At 47.5% G+C, this 15,923-nt stretch overlaps 1 protein-coding gene across 5 annotated transcripts in view; it reads right to left on the bottom strand.

Annotated features, from left to right (window-relative positions):
• The window catches only part of LOC311193652 (phosphatidylinositol 3-kinase regulatory subunit gamma), a gene marked incomplete at both ends in the record, with an annotated part of 72,207 nt that overhangs the window by 16,053 nt on the left and 40,231 nt on the right, over positions 1 to 15,923 (bottom strand). For 3 of the 5 annotated variants that reach the window (XM_084266556.1, XM_084266557.1, XM_084266558.1), the window contains one exon: positions 8,825 to 8,930. The exons of the other annotated variants lie outside the window; for them this stretch is intronic. In XM_084266556.1, the coding sequence (XP_084122682.1) occupies positions 8,825 to 8,930 (106 nt within the window). Of the gene's footprint in view, positions 1 to 8,824; positions 8,931 to 15,923 lie in introns of those variants that run through there. 5 annotated transcript variants of the gene reach the window in all.

The following is a 15,923-nucleotide window of genomic DNA, read 5'->3' as shown; positions in this document are numbered from 1 at the left end:
AATATTTCAGTTTTGATTAATTGGCTTTTTGATAAAGATCTGTTTTGTTTGAAAACTCCCCAGCTATCCAGTCCTCTCCCACACCTCCCAACCACTGTTTCACCTCCTACAGCCTGCCAGACTTCTGCTGCACTCTGTTCTTCACGAGCATCCACAGCTACTGCGCAGGTTAAAAGATTACCTGCTATGGGACACCTGCAGAAGGGTAGACAAGGGGGTGCGAAAAGGGGCTGGCTCAAATTCAGAATTCTTCTGGGCACTCACAAGCACCCCTCGCTACTTCACAAGACTTGTTACTTACAGGCTGAGATGAAAGAAATGGAAGATGCTTGCTGTTGGATAAATGGCACTAGGATCTTTGACTGTTGTATTATAAAGTAACACAGCGTCTCCTCTTCACTCCAGCCTTCTGGAGTTGCAAAGCCAAATGCTCAACTTCCCAATTATTTTCACTGCTCAGTGAAAAACAATTTTCCTTTCAACCCAGACCATAGGATAACAGCTGTGAAGTTACAGCACTGTCAGAGGTTCCATGATGAACAGGGTTAAGATGACCGTCCCGAAGTTAACATGAGGAGAATAAAAAGGACAGTCTTCTTTTACCTACCAAGCATAATTAACACACTATTAATAAGCTGGATAAGTTTCAGAACTTTTGTCATGTTTCATCACTCAAAGGTTGTCAGTACCCAGCATCACATGCTCGGCTCACTTCAGGAACAGACAGCTTTATCTCCTAGCCAGAAGGCACAGGCTTTTACCAAGCCTTTAGATGAAAGTCTGCAGCAGACATTTTATTGTCCCTGAAAATCTGAAATACTTAATGAGAACAACTGTACTTCTCAGTATTCAACCTCGGGTCTAGAAGACTATATAATAAAAGTAAATATAAATGCAAGGAGCAAGTAGATACTTTTAGCTTATTAACTAAAGCAGCTCCTCATCTGCCTTCACAGAAGAAATACCACAGCATGTTTTCTACCCCTCCACAGGTAGTCTTCAAATGGCTATTAAAAAAAACACTCCTTGGTGAATAGATGGAAGTATATTTTTGGATAATACAAAATTTAGAGTAAGCACAGAGCTACAGCGATGGAGAACAAAGAACTAGCTTTTCATTGTTAAGGACGGAGAATGAAGTCAGGCCCAAGCAGTGACACACCATGGCTAGGAGACTTACCAGAGCCAAAACAAAAAGCCATTTTCAATAAAAAAAGCCCAGGGCTGTTTTCCCCAGATATTTCAAAGACTAACCATCCATCCAGGTGTCAGGTACAGACCTCATAAGAGAGCTAATTCACAGAAATAATCGGTGCTGCTGAGAAGTTTGCTGCACAAGAGCCTACTTAAAAATAATAATAATACAGCTGTAAATACATGAGAGTCTTGCTGCTCTAAGCAGCATTTTATTTCAGCTTACCACTCGCTCACATCTTTCAGAGCAGTATGTAAAAATTGTTCCTTACACAGTGCCTGTCCTTGTACTATGTCAAACTATTTTCTAGTTACCAAAGTAGCAATATTTCAACACCACCTAAATTGCTAACAGAGAGCCATCTAAATCAAGATCAAAAGGTGCATTTCAAATCAACACTCCAGAAGAAATTTGAAGGTAGGAAAATATTCAGAGGAAAACTGTTGCTTTGTCATGTATCATCTTTTCTAAAGGACCTTGATCTTGAAGGAGGTTCCACCAAGGCCAAAGTCCCCGCTCAGGCAGTCCTGTGCTGTGCCCTCAGAGGAAGCTGAGATTCAGAGCAGGCGCAGAGGAGTTTAGCCAGGCTCAGAATGCACGGCCATAGCTCATGCTGAGATGTCATGGTGTAACAAAAGAAATGGATTCAATCTCCCCATGCAAGTATGCTGTGATCTTCAAAACATTTTAATGAAATCCATTTCACAGCAGTGGTTTGACTCCTTTAACTGTCCCAGAACTTATCAGTGAGGCTGGACTGTACCCTTTGAAATGGAAAGTATCTTTAACATTCATCTCATTGATTCAAGTTTCCCTGTATCCTTCAGGAGACCGATTTTGGAGACAGATGATGAATCAGAGTAAAGATGCCACAAACACCAAGGACTTATAATTTGACACTTGGGAGCAGTTCCTCAGAGGGCCAGCAATCTAGATTCCTATAATGTCCCTAACTATCCTGTCACTACTTGCCCTTGTTAACAATCCCTCTCCATCTTTCCCGTAGACCACTTTAGGTATTGGAAGGCTACAGGTCTCTCCAGAGCCTTTTCTTCTCCAGGCTGAACCACCCCGACTGTCTTATCCTGTCTTAACAGAAGTGCTCCAACCTTCTGATTATCCTTGTGGCCCTCCTCTGGACTGGCTCCAACAGTTCCATATTCTTCTTACATGGGGGGCCACAGAGCTGAACACAGAACTCCAGGTGGGGTCCAAACTCACAAATTTTTGTGCTGAGAAACATGACATTTTTTTAGCCTTTCCTAAATAATTATGCATCAGCCTGAAGGATATCTGATTTTAGAAGAAGTAACATTCCTATGAACTACCGTTAAAATAACATTTTTCCAGTTCACAAAAATTGGTAGAGAGTGTGGGCAAATATTGGAAGCAGTCACAGGTTGAAGCAGTTGAAGTATTTAATCTCCTTTTTCAAAGAGCACTGGATGGAAGGTAGCCATCTCAAGTGTGCTGCTGGACTCAAAGCCAGAGCAGAACCTGGATCCTGTTCAGGCACTGGAAACCTTCAGAGTGCATTGTGCTTTGGCATCCGGATTCACCAGGCAGCTGGTCCATGTCCAGCAGGGCAGCTGGGGTCCTTTTTGGCAAGGGCTACAACAGGCACCCTTCACACTTTGCTTTTGAACTGTATGAATTATTACAAAGCTCCCTATATACATATATAGCCTCTTTTTCTTCAGAGCAACTAGGAGAACTTAAGATACTAGAATATATTCACTGAAACATTGCAAAATCTTTGTCTACTGAGTAGAAAACACAGCAAAGATGGACAGTGAAAATCTCTTCTGAAGAGGTAACATCCATTCACATTGTTTGGGGACCCAGCACCAGCTCGTGTGCTGTAGTTTAGATCATGTGGAGAAGGGAAATCTTGCTTACTTAGCTATTGTGCAGATTTTAACCTGTCAGAAGAAATGATAAAAAAAGCAGAAGAAAAAAGAAAGTCTGACTCATTTCCATTGGGGCATTTAGTACAGGAGCAGAGACTTTAAGCATTACTCAGCAACCTATTTTGCTAAAATAGTGTTTCCAAAAATCCAGCTAGAACACACCTACTGCTTTAATGGGGCCAAAGTTTTACAGCAACTTAGTTCAACAGTTAACAGTCTCTTTGACAATAACAAAGCCTAAGCTTTAAAACACACAGGGAATGCTGATAAAAGTATTCTTTATGCTGCTGTTGTCAGTGCTCTCTAGTTCTCTGCCCAAAAAGTGACTCACTAAACAACCAACATGAGATGATGTAAGGCACCCAATTGCTTTTAGTACTGGGCACAGATGTGTATGACCAGCTCTGCCTCTCTGTTTTCCCAAGCTGTAGAGCAAAGATAAGCTCAAATAGCTTCATTCTGGAGTAAATTATCACACAGGCAACGGCAGAAGTCAGTTCTGCTGCTTCAGAACACAATATTCCCCAAAGGAAGCTCCAAGAAGGGTCTTCTCCTTTTAGGCAGGTGAGGTAGAAGGAAGCACCACAGTGAATAACTCCTGTCATGTACAGGCATCATGCAATACACAAAATTGTTCAGAACAGCAACTGCAGAAATAACATTTGCTGCAGGTTTTGCCTTCAAGTACATGGTGAAGAGCTCAGTTTCTTCTCAGAATGTTCTCCTGTGCTTTAGTTTGCCTAAACGTACAGCTTCACAGAACAGAGATAAACAACTTCCTTCAGCAAACTTTCCCTCCTCAAGTATTTCCACATCATTTGAAAGCTTACTGATAAAAGTGTCAGCCTTTTAAAGCATGCTCTCCCATCTCAAGCAAAACATTATTTCACTTGGTATTAATGGTGCTATTTTTCTGTGTTCATGTATTTAATTGAAAGCTGACGAGTGATATTCTTTAACAGTTACAGCCATCAAAATGAAAACCAAATGCAAGGAACGCAAAAACAAGCTCGAAAATGCAATCAAATAAAAACTGGTTGTAGCAGTCATCAAATGGAAAGGCCAGTGGAGAAATCTAGGTGCAACAATTACAGAATACAAGCATTTCACATCACTCTCCTCATAGGAGCTAAAATTCCAATTCAAACCATTTTCCAGGAGATGCAGGATAGAAGGGACTGAGCCTTTTTTATTCCCTGCCCTACCCCAAAATACTCTGCACAAACTTCCCTCCCAGTGAGGAAACTCTCAGCCCCCAACATCTACTCAATTTTGCAACAAAGGCAGTTGTTGCTGCAGTGCTGCTGTCTCGGTTATATGCACTAGTAGAACTACTGGTTTGGGCTTTTTTGGTTGGTTTTTGGGTTTTGCTTGGTTTTGTTGTTTTGGGGTTTTTTTTTAAATGTGTAAGAGCAGAACTTTTCTTTGATAAGCTTCTGGAGTCAGCTCAGATAAGCTGAAGGACAATACTGACAACGCTATTAAAATTTGCATCTGTTCTCCCACTGGAAAACTAGTCAGGCATAGACACACAGTGTTCACCTACATCTGGCTACTGCACACCACAAACCCCATCTGAGAAGCCACAGTCAGTTTCCACTATAACATTGATAATGATACAGCACAACTGGTATCCTCATAAACACTGCCCTTGAGATCAGAAGCCTATGTTTTCTCAATTACAATTATAGTATTGCTCCCCTAAAACAAGGGTTGTCAAATTATATATGAGAATAAAATAGAAACTGTAATGAATAAATGCACTTTTCCCCTTGAATACTTGTCCCAGTCATATAATGGGAGTGCTGCTTTTGCAAAGTAAACTAAACTAAGCAGCCTTTAGATTATTGCTGCCACCCCCACCTTTTATTCTTAAAATATTTCCTAACAGTGGCACTATTACAGCTGGTCTCAGCACACGAAGCGAGGAAGAGTAGTATTCTTGAAAGAGATGGTTGGATCAAGTTCTAAACATGGTTGGTCATATTTGGGCCTAACAGGTTTCCAAGAAGTAGTGTTCATATGGGTTTAGGACAAACATTCTGTTACCTGCTCATAAACAGACAGAACCCATTCTGCATTAGTAAGCTGATGTTAAACTTGTGGCTTTCTTCTCAACTCACACAAATGAAACTAACCTCTAATTTGTAGTTGAGCCAAATATCTTTGCTGACATCTGTGTCAGAAACCCCAGCGGATCACTCTTAGTGATTTTCATCCAACTGTGACAAAATGTATTCAGTGATTACACATTTTATCATCAACACAACTGATAATATATCTCAGATCTACAGAGGGAAAGACATTACTGAGTCCTACTTATTCAAAGTGAGATAATACATAGGTTGTCATGTTTTAGGGACTCTGGTAACTTTCACAGTCAATTCAACATCCACTGCTCAAAAGTAACAATTTTTTGCACATCTGAACAGATGTCATTGAACAAAACCTAAATTTAATCCAGTAATCTATTTCCTTGCCTTTTCAGATATAAGACCCACAGCAAGAACAAATGCATTAGCAAACCCTTGACAGCCAGTATCCTAAAGCCAGAACCAGTATATGATGCTGCTGTGGCCACAATCCTCTCCATTAACCCTGATTAGAAACTTTAGAAGCCACTATGTTAGCTATATGGAACTGACATTTCCCCTTTTCTCTTCAGACCCTGAAAGTTACTTAGTTGCACTCGGTGTTATTTGCCACACACAGATCCCACCTTATGGCAGCGACACATTTTATTATGCCAAAAGCCATGGAAGCAGAAGGAAAGAGCATTAGGTAACAGGAGTCACCCTGCTGGTTGTCACCACTGTGGCTCCTGTGCTAGCTGTGCTGCTCCAAGGCACGCTTTGCAAGGCTGGCAGAACTGAATCCGTAGTTCTACCACTCCAGGTAGGAAAACCGTCCCCACTCCTATGTTTAGGGAGGGATTAAAAGCTAGAAATCTCTTGTTGCCTGTGTCTGCTGGAGTTGGAAAAACGATTCCTGCATGAGAGAGGCATCGATTTCATTACTATTTTTGAACTTTTGAGCAAGCTTTCTAGCAGGGAGTCTTCAGGACCTGCTCTGAGCGACCATTCACACCTCCGGCCGCAGACAGAAAGCACAAGCACACTGATAAGCTGGTGCAGGTGCACTGAGGCCTGACAGAAGCTATGGCTGTGCTGCAGGCTGCCTGCCATCACAGATCTTACTTCTGCATTATTATTGGGCAATGCCAATGTGGGTATTGAGACAGCCTGCCAAGATAAATCAAAGGTCTGCTGGCCCTTAACAAGAAACCGTATCCCCACCCTTGACTTTGAGGTTACTGGTGACAGGAGACATTACGTTCACCTTGCTTTTGTCTTCTGCCTGCAGTTTAGGTGTACTAAAAGGTAATCACAGGCAGCCTTGCATGATTTGAGATACTTGGCTCCTGGTATCAGTAGATGCTCAGTCCTGCAGCATAAAGACCAACCAGGGATCTCTCCACGCAAGTTCTGTGAACAAAAGAGCGTGCTGCCTCCCTTGGCAGCGGGAACACTCGCTGCACATTCTTAGTTTGTGCGCTGCTGAGAAAACATATTGCCACCATTCAGCTGCTCAGGGGCTCCAGCCACTGGGCAGGGGAACGCTACACTGAAAACTTGCACAAATTTTTGTTGGAAGCAGGCCAAATGAAGTTGAGGTTGTTACTGGGTGCAAACGCAGTGACTTTATCCCAAGGCACGCTGAATGTTTAAGTCTACGCTCCCCTTAGGGATGACCTGTCATGCCAGACCAGAAAATGCTTTCCCACCCCACCTCTAGACAAGGGAAAAGCAAGCCATCCCCACCACACTCTCCTTTCCCCTGCAATTTAGAAGTTATAACTCTAAGAAATCAGGACACACACATGGGGATCAGCTCGTGCATCACTTCCAGCTCTGACCTTTCTAATTTAAAAATACGAAAGATAAAGTTATGACCACTTTGGGGATCAGCATGTAATGTTAACTGCTCTCACTAACTGGTGTTTGGATCACAGAGAGCCTTGATCCCTGACAACAGGGCTTCAATGATAGAGACATTGTCATCATTAGTGACAGAAGCACTGCAGCTTAATGTAAACTTTGTAAGGCTGCATGGCCAAATTTCCATAGAAATACTGCAAAGTTGTTTCCTGACCAGTTCAATTAAACCAGCCCCTTTTAACAGCCTCCTAGCCCACCTCAATTGTTTTATGCCACCTACAATGGAACTCGGGGTTTTGTTGCATGATAAAAGCCAATACAAATACCCACCTCACGAACTGTTAAAATCAAAACCATTTACAAGAGAGATCCCCTCTGAAATTCAGAGGCAAACAGATTTGATGGAACTTTGGGCTTTCAGAGGTAACACCTAAAAATAGGTAGTGTCAGCTATGCATGAATTTAATGAGTAGTAGCCAGTATTGTGCATCTGAGAGATCTGTCCAATTTTTAAAGCGTCAGTGACCCAGGGAATTAAGAACAGGTCCCCGAGATCCAAAAAATCTCCGGATGATCCTTAATTAAAGTACCACATACCTAAGGAGAGAAAAAGAGCTCACCGTGTTGAAACAAAGAGACTAAACCATGCTCGGAGATAAAAGCCTCGATTCAAGCAGACTGAAAAGTGCATTTTGAAGTCTAACAGTACGTGCCACATGGAACATACCACTTAGAAGCACTTACTTGCTATCAATTTCTCTGCAGGCTAAGATTTTTGATGCATATTTTACTGTACCTTCTGGCTGTACAGATCAGAGACCTGAGAACACGAAGGCCCTTCAATTACCTTACTGCTCTCAGTCTGTTAAGACTCTTAGAGGTATAGATACGGTTTCACCACTACCCATTTATGCATAGTTTAATTCATTACCAAAGAAAGCCTCAACCTCCTCTCCTTGTAAGCCTTCCCTCAGTCTTCAGACACGAAAGAAACTTTCTGTACCATCTAAGAACTTCAGGCAAGGAAAGGGAAAACACATTTAATTCATTTTCAGCACTGGTAATCCATGGAGGGGGGAAAAAAAAAAGTTGCATCAAACCCTTTTGAACAAGGTTATTAAGCATTATCAAAGTAATGGTGCCTCCAGGGATGGATTCCAGCCTGTTCCCAAGTATTATTCCCCCCAGCACCAAAACCCAGCGACAACACACGCCTCATCTGTCAGTGCTGGAAGAGAGCTGGCAGAAAAGGGTCTCGGAGACTGTAAAAGCAATTAAACTGGGACTGAATGGAGGTAGGTAAATCACCACCATCAAAGTGTTACAGGCACATAAAGGCACACAGGTGAAGAGGCTAATAAAAACGCTGCTCGAGAAGCGAATACAGCCAAAATATACGGTTTTCAATAAAGGCTCAAAAAAAAGAGAGGAGACTCAGGAGAGGGGCTGCGAGCAGCTCTCCTCCTGCCTCCTTCAACCTCCCAAAAGGCACCATAAATCGCAGTTTTATCCTCCCACCTCCCCAAAACCCAGCATTAAAATACTTTTTGCTTAGAAACAGCAGGTTCAAGTCCCTGGAAAGTTTACGCAAAGTTTAACTACAGATAATTCCACACACACACACACTCTCACACCCCAACCCCACCGCAGATTTCCCCCTCCTTTTTCAGACGGGGAAAAAAAAAAGTCTGCAAGGAGGGAGGACGGGCAGGGGGAGAGAAGGCAGAAAGGAAAGGCAGCCCCGACTCGTTGCGAGGGGTGCGCAGGCTTCGGCTGCCTACCTGGAGGGTCCATTTCAATGTAAAATATCAGCTCAGTGGAATAGGGCATCATCACTTCCCTCCAGTCCGTGTCATCGCGGTCCATATCCCACACCGTGTTGTACATCGCGACAGCCAAGTCCCGGCAGGTTTATAAATAAGAGATTGGGTTTTCTCGGCTTTTTAATGGATGGGGAAGGAAAAAAAAAAAAAAAAAAATAGGGAAAGGGGGGGGCGGGGGAAGCCGAGAAGAATCCACCTAGCTCTAAAAAAAAAAAAAAAGCCAAGAAAAAACCCGACCAACAGTTCTAACAAAAAAAACGATCGTTTTAAAAAAAAAATGGCAAAATTAAACTGGATTTAAAAAAAAATAAAAGCCCACCCCACCACACAAGCCACCTCAGCAGCTGCCCTGCAGGAACTAAGATAGGTAGTTATATATATAATATATAGAGTGCTTCTTTTTGTTTAAAAAGACACCTTTCCACAGAAAAGCCACTTTCCTGAATCCTCTCTAAAAATCGCCATTTTCGGGGTATCTTTAAAACACCGGGCGGAGAGCGAAACAAAACACACCCCCCCCCCGGGCAAAAAGGCGGGGAGGGGAGAAGGAAGGTGGGCAGAAGCGGGTAAAATTCGGTCCCTGGATGAATTCTTTCCGCCGGCGGAGGAGGAGAAAGGGAGTGGGGGGGTGGCGGGCAACAATAACGGCGGGCGCGGAGCGCCGGCAGCGCTGGGGGGGGGGGGGCCCAGCTCGGCCCGCGGTCCCCGCCGGCTCGGGTTCAGCTCAGCGCCGGGCGGGCAAGCCGCGGCGGCGGCGTCCCCCGCCGTGCCCAGCTGGCGGCCCCGCACGGCGCAGGCGGCGGCCCCGGGCGGCTCCAGCAGATCGCGGCCCCGGGCTCTCTGCGGCGCTGCCGGCCCCGCTAGGTTTCATTTTAAGAGGCTCTGAGGGGCCCAACCGTCGCCAACCGCCTCTTGCCGAGGACGAGGCCACGCCCCCCCCGGCGCCGCGCGGGAGGGGCGGCGGGGGCGGGGCTTCGCGCCGGCTTTTTAACCCCTTCGAGGAGGCCGGAGGAGGGAGGGGAGCTGGGCGAGCGGGCGCTTCCACGAGGCGGAGGAGAGGGGGTAGCGAAAAAAAAGGGAGAGGAGGGAAACGTCTCTCTTCGCGCAGACGAGACGCGCCCAGACAGCAGGCTTGGCGCAAAGCAACAATCTATTTCCCTGCTTGCTCAGTGTTTTTCCCGGATCCCTTTCACCGCTTCGGCCGCGTCTCTCGCCGCCCTTTCCTAGCGAAGCCTCCCCCCCCACCTTGTGAGGCGAGCAGGGGAGGTGGTAGGTCCCTGGGCTGGCCTGTCGCCAGGGGGCTGCTGCCGAGGAGCACGCGCGGGGGGCGGGGGGAGTCGAGCCCAGTTGCCAGAGCTGCTGCCTTTGTCTGAGGTAGCAGCGAGTGCCGGGATTGGCAGAGAGCTCAGGGCTGCCTACCCAATCAGCTGGCGGCGAAGCCGGCCGGCTCGATGGCGATTGGCTGTAAGCCGCAGTTACTAAGCGGGACAAAGAAAGGCGAGCGCTGAGGCGGAGAGGGGGGACAGGGCTGAGGGGGCGAGCGGGTAGCGCTGGGCCCCGCCGCCGGGACGGGCACCCTCTGGGCTGGGCCGTGCGCCCCGACCTGCAGCCGGCCTCAGTGCTACCGGTGGGGAAGCGGCCCCTGCCCACCCCGATGTGGGAAGCAAACACTCCCCCCCCACCCCCAGCCCCTCTCCGGGACGGTTCCCCGTGTGGCGCCGGGCCTACCTGCCTCCCTCCAGCCAGGGCCGGGCCCCCTCTGGGGATGGGGTCGGTAGGACAGGGCCGCGGCCCAGGCCCAGGAGGCCCTTTGCAGATAGAGCCGCTGTCGCCGACCCCGGCTGGAGGCCGGGCTGGCCGATCCTTGCCGCGCCACCCCCCTGGCTGCCGGCGCTGCTGCTGCCGGAGACAAGGGCTCTCCTCGCTGCTGTGGTGGTGCGGATCCCTGGCAGCTGCCTGCTGTGTGTGCCAGAGAACCTCAGCGTTTCGGGGGGGGAATCATAACCGTCCGCCTGTGCCCCACGGGAACACCCAGTGTTCTGTGTAGTGACATAACCAGAGGGGAAAAAGCAGAGGGAAAAGGTACCAACCCGTGTGGCTACCTCTGACAAGATCTGGGATAAATCTGACTCACAAACACACTTGAAACTCAACCTCAGCCTGCCCTCCAGACACGACCCAATGGGCAGACCCAGAGCCCACAGTCCACAAGCACCTGCGGGTGGCAGAAATGCAGACAGCTCGGCAAGGAGCCTTGGTTTTAGGGTGGTGAAGCATCCCTAAAGAAAGGCAAGATGACAGCTGTTGAGAAATTAAGGAAAAGCCCCTTCTAGAGACTTCCGGCCAATGTCACAGCCTCAAGGACAGATGAGCACCTTGATCTGCTGTGGAGATGTCAGGGAATACTAGAAAGCCCGGCACTGAAGTTGTGCAATGTATTTGCACTTTAAAGCGTGAAGGAGTAAGTTATGACTAATTTCTCCTGCCTTAGCACTAGGTACTCTGGGCTTGGGCAAACTGGAAGATGACTCTGACGTTGGACAACTGACAGGCTGTACCCTATGTAGGAAGAGCTGGGAGCAGAGGATCTGAAGTTTGCTGATGTCTCACAACTTCCACGGCAAGCAACTGTGAGCCGCACTGCTCCAGTAATAGAGCTCCTTGAGGGATGGACAGCTGCAGAGGAGCACAGAGCTTTGATTCAAATAACTCACTGTAGATAAATTAATTTTATATCCCCATCCATAAACTCTGATTAATCCATGATAACCAGATACAATTCCTTTTTTCTAATTTTTAAATTAAATTTCTTGGCCTGATACAATATATCAGCTTGAGCTTGCTCAAAGTGAAATGCCCTCCTCGGATGCACGCCCCTCTCCCTCTGTGACATTTAAGTTGGTACTGTGGGTACAAACCATCTGCTTGCTGCCCATCACCTGCAGAGCAGCCCCACGAGGGTCAGGCAGGGGGTGCAGGGGGAGATTTGTGCACTGTTCTGCAGACCCTGCAGAGCTGAGAAATAGAGCTGCTGTCCCTACTGCAGCCCCTAAAACATAGATTAGCAGCTTGAGGCAGGAGGAGGGGAGGAGGAGACGGGCTAGGGTTGAAATTCATTTTCCCCCTTCCTGCACCTCATTATAAGTTCCACCCACATAAGACCTAATTACTTGGCTTTTATGCTGGCAAAGTGGATTTCATCCTTGCTGTTTCCCATGGTGGTTGCCTTCATTTTCATGGCGGCACTGATGGTTACAGCTTATTGATGTTTTCACTTTAGTGATTTAAAGCAGAATACATTTTGTTATTAGCACTGGTTTCTCTCATTGCTGCTTTAATCAAAGATGCAATTTAAGGCAAAGGATTGTGTGTAATGGTAAACAGTAGGATAATGCCTTGAGAGAACAGAATATTAATGTGTTTTTATTTCTCAAAACTGTGCTTATAATATATCCAGGATTACTTGGCTCCCAACACACACGCATGGGGTGCTCCCTTTCCTACGCTGTCTGCCTCGCAATAGGGGCAAATGGTTGTGTGCGTGCCGAGTGAGGAGAGGGAGGCACATGTGCTGCCTTCCTGACTGCAAAATCCCCTCTGCCTCTGTGTCTCTCCTCCACGGGCACGAAGTCTGAGCATCCAGCATCACGGCAGTGCCCTCGGAGAATGGAAACAAAACTGTAAGCACACAGAGCGCTCGGGGGTGCTCAAGGTCTGGCTGAGCACTACCTTACACCAAGTTGGGAAAAGCTCAGGGGTGCTCAAGGTCTGGATGAGCACTACAATACCCCAAGTTGGGAAAGGCTCAGGGGTGCTCAAGGTCTGGATGAGCACTACGTTACCCCAAGTTGGGAAAAGCTATGGGGTCCTCAAGGTCTGGCTCAAGGTCTGGCTGAGCACTACGTTACCCCAAGTTGGGAAAAGCTCAGGGGTGCTCAAGGTCTGGCTGAGCACTACATTACCCCAAGCTGGGAAAGGCTCAGGGGTGCTCAAGGTCTGGATGAGCACTAAGTTACCCCAAGTTGGGAAAAGCTACTTTAAACACTGAAATAAAATTAATGGTGATAACAACAGTGCTTGAGCAGGGGGCACTGTGCTTGAAAAAGGGTCCTGGTGCCCCACGCTAAGGCTGAAAGGCAAGAGGCTCGCAGTGTCTGCTGCTTCCCCGACGTCCCCGTGCCTACAGCCATGCATTCGCTCACTTTCATTTCCTTGGATCTGACAATTTGCATTTCAAGGCAAGATTAAATATTGAAGTTTTGAGCGCTTCCATGTGCTTCAGGAGGAGCCGAACGGACCCATGCTGGAACAGGCTGAACACAGAAAAGCCATTTGTGCCAAACTGCTTGGTTTCCTCTTTGCAGAGCCATGATAATGTGATATCCGACAGCTGAATGTAGGCCACAACAGGCTTTTATAGTTGGAGGGGTGGAGGAAGGAGGGGGGGGCTGAATCCACAGCGCTGCCAACACAACGCACTGAGATGATGAGAGATTTTTGGGGCAGGCTGGAGACTCCTGGCCACTCCTGAGATCCGTTAGCAGAAGCTCGGGGTCTTGCTGGAGGGGAGCCTCTAGAAGGTAGAGCTGTGTTCACATGTGAAAGGCCAACTTCCTGGCTGGCAGCAAATGCTACACGAAATTACTAGCCTTGTGCTGCACAGACACCCGGATTTGTGGAATATCTGCCATAATTGGTGGCCAGCTTCCCACAGGGGCAGCCGCATCTTGCAAGTAACAGCATGAGAACAACCAGTTGTAGCAGTTTGGTTTAGGTACTGGGTTATTCCTGCCTGTTTCTCTCTTCCCAGTGATGAGGAGATGAGGGAAGGCAGGAGGGTCAGTCTGCTTAGGCTCAGAGGTCTCAGCATGAGGTCTCAGTGTGCTGCGAGCTACACCCAGGGCTTGCTGGCAGGAGAAGAGGTGCTGGGAAAGGCAGGCATTCATCCTGTCTTCCTGAACCAGTGCGGTGCTGGCAGCACGGGAATGGTGCAAATACCCCCAAATACCCCAGGACCCCGAAGCATTTGCCACCGGATTAAGAGTATTAACCCCTGTGGGGGTGAAGTAGCAGCAGTTTCCCTCCCCACGCGCTCCTGTGCCTTCATGTGAAATGTGATGGATGCTTTTAAAGAGGAATTTGCTTCCTCTGAGCTTTAGAGTAACTTGATGTCCTAATAGGCTGCAAAACAGTTGCCTTGCTCCACCCTAGATGCGGCTGCATTTCTGTGGTGAGGAAGAACTCTGGCAAGTGTGCTGAACTGGGGTGCTTTGGTTTGAAAATTATACACTGCATTGAAAACCTGTATTAAAGAATAATATGCGGTCCCCAAAAACATTCAAATGAAACACTTCAGTGTTAGGAAGTGTCTTATTTACAGCTGTTGGAGCAGCCCTCTTCCCTCCAGGCTGTAGGGAAGAGCTCAAAAGAGGGGCTCACCTAAAGGTCGCAGCACAAGGCATGCACACGGAGTTGAGCTTGCGAGGAATCATACATTAGGCATTTCCTAACTTAAAAGTATTTGGCTTTGCATTGTAAACAACATTCTTCTGACATAGGAAATAACGTTTTAAGAAAAGAAAAAAGAAGAAGATCTGTTAAATAAATGTCTAGAACGTAGGTCTTTGCAGCTGGACCTAAGGTATCGCTCAGCAAGGTTTGGACTGGCCTTTCCTTGCTGCTCCAGAGGTTTCTGTCCCAAAAATCGCAGGAGTAACGGTCAAGGTTGGAAGCAGAAAGCTGCTCTCCTGCACAGGGAATGGAGGTGTGTGTGGCTTTAGCAGCCGAGCAGCGTCTGCCAACCCCGTGGTCTGCCCACTGGTGTCCCGGGTGGGCACGTCTGCACCGAAGTGTGCCCGGGGATGGGTGTTTGAGGGGGTGGGCATCAGGGGGTGAGGGAAAGGACACGCTGTGCTGAGCTGTGCTGAATTGCTGCTTTGGCAGACAGCACCGGGCCAGCTCTTTAGAAAGTTCACGTTCAGTTATTGTTTTGACAGGCTGCCAAAGTTTTCCTGAGGAATGCAGGCAGCAGAAGGGAAATGGCGATTTTCAAACTTTTTTTTTTTTTTTTTTTTTATAACTCAGCCAAACCAGAATGGAATTTCATGGGAAAAGCGAAAGGTACATCTCTAGCCTCGGGGCATCGTCGCTGCCAAATTTCAGAGCCTGACTGCGAACAATGGAGGTGTCGGAGCATCTCCAAAGCAGCGCACGCTTGCACGCACTCGCATGTGCTCACACACACTCACACTCACACGCACGCTGGAAGCATCTTCTCCAACGGCCAGTGCTCCCACCCAGCACCCCCAGAAAACTGACATTAACCCATAGCACTTAACCCCCCCCCCCAAGTATCCGTGGTGTAAAAGCAGAGGACAAAGCCACTTTGCAGCTGATGAAAGGTTTGAGACTTGGCCTTGGGAGGACACTTAGGTCCTCTCCCCACTGCGATCCTAGCCTGCAGCTAGCTCTGTGCAGTGCTCCAGGGACCTCGTGGCTGTTGGGGACACCCCTCTTCACACACACACTTCTCATCATTGCCAGTCTCAGAGCCACTGGGTATTTTTGCAGCTCTTCTTACCCCTAGGAAGGGCAGGAGGTTGCAAGCTTCCCTCCTCCTCCTCAGCCTCCTCCTCCACAGAGGACGGCAGAGCAGCCAGTGAGCCGGGCTCCTGCGCTGCGGCACCCTGGGGTCTGCAGGGCCGTGGAACCGGGCTGGGGAGCTGCCAGTTACCTTATATTTTCCAGTACACTAATTTCTCTTGTCATCTTGCCAGTGACAAACAGAGAGAGTTAAACAGAGCAATCCATTAAAGAAGCAGCCTGACAGACCGATTGTTAAGGGTTTCAGCGATCCCCATTTACACTGGCTTGAAAAAAAATTTCGCCTCGAGCAGCTCCAATTACAGAATTATCGGACCACACTCCGGTCCCTTTGTGCACTTTGCATCTCTGTCATCGTTCCAGGCCTCTCTCTATTTAGTCGCTTGGAAATGGTAAGCAAAATGGAAGGAGACTTGTAACAAGTTCAGAGAAATTAGAGGGGGAAAAAAAAAGA

Source organism: Gallinula chloropus (assembly GCF_964237585.1).
Source record: "Gallinula chloropus genome assembly, chromosome: 6".
NCBI lineage: Eukaryota > Metazoa > Chordata > Aves > Gruiformes > Rallidae > Gallinula > Gallinula chloropus.
This window is presented reverse-complemented; position numbering and strand designations above follow the sequence as displayed.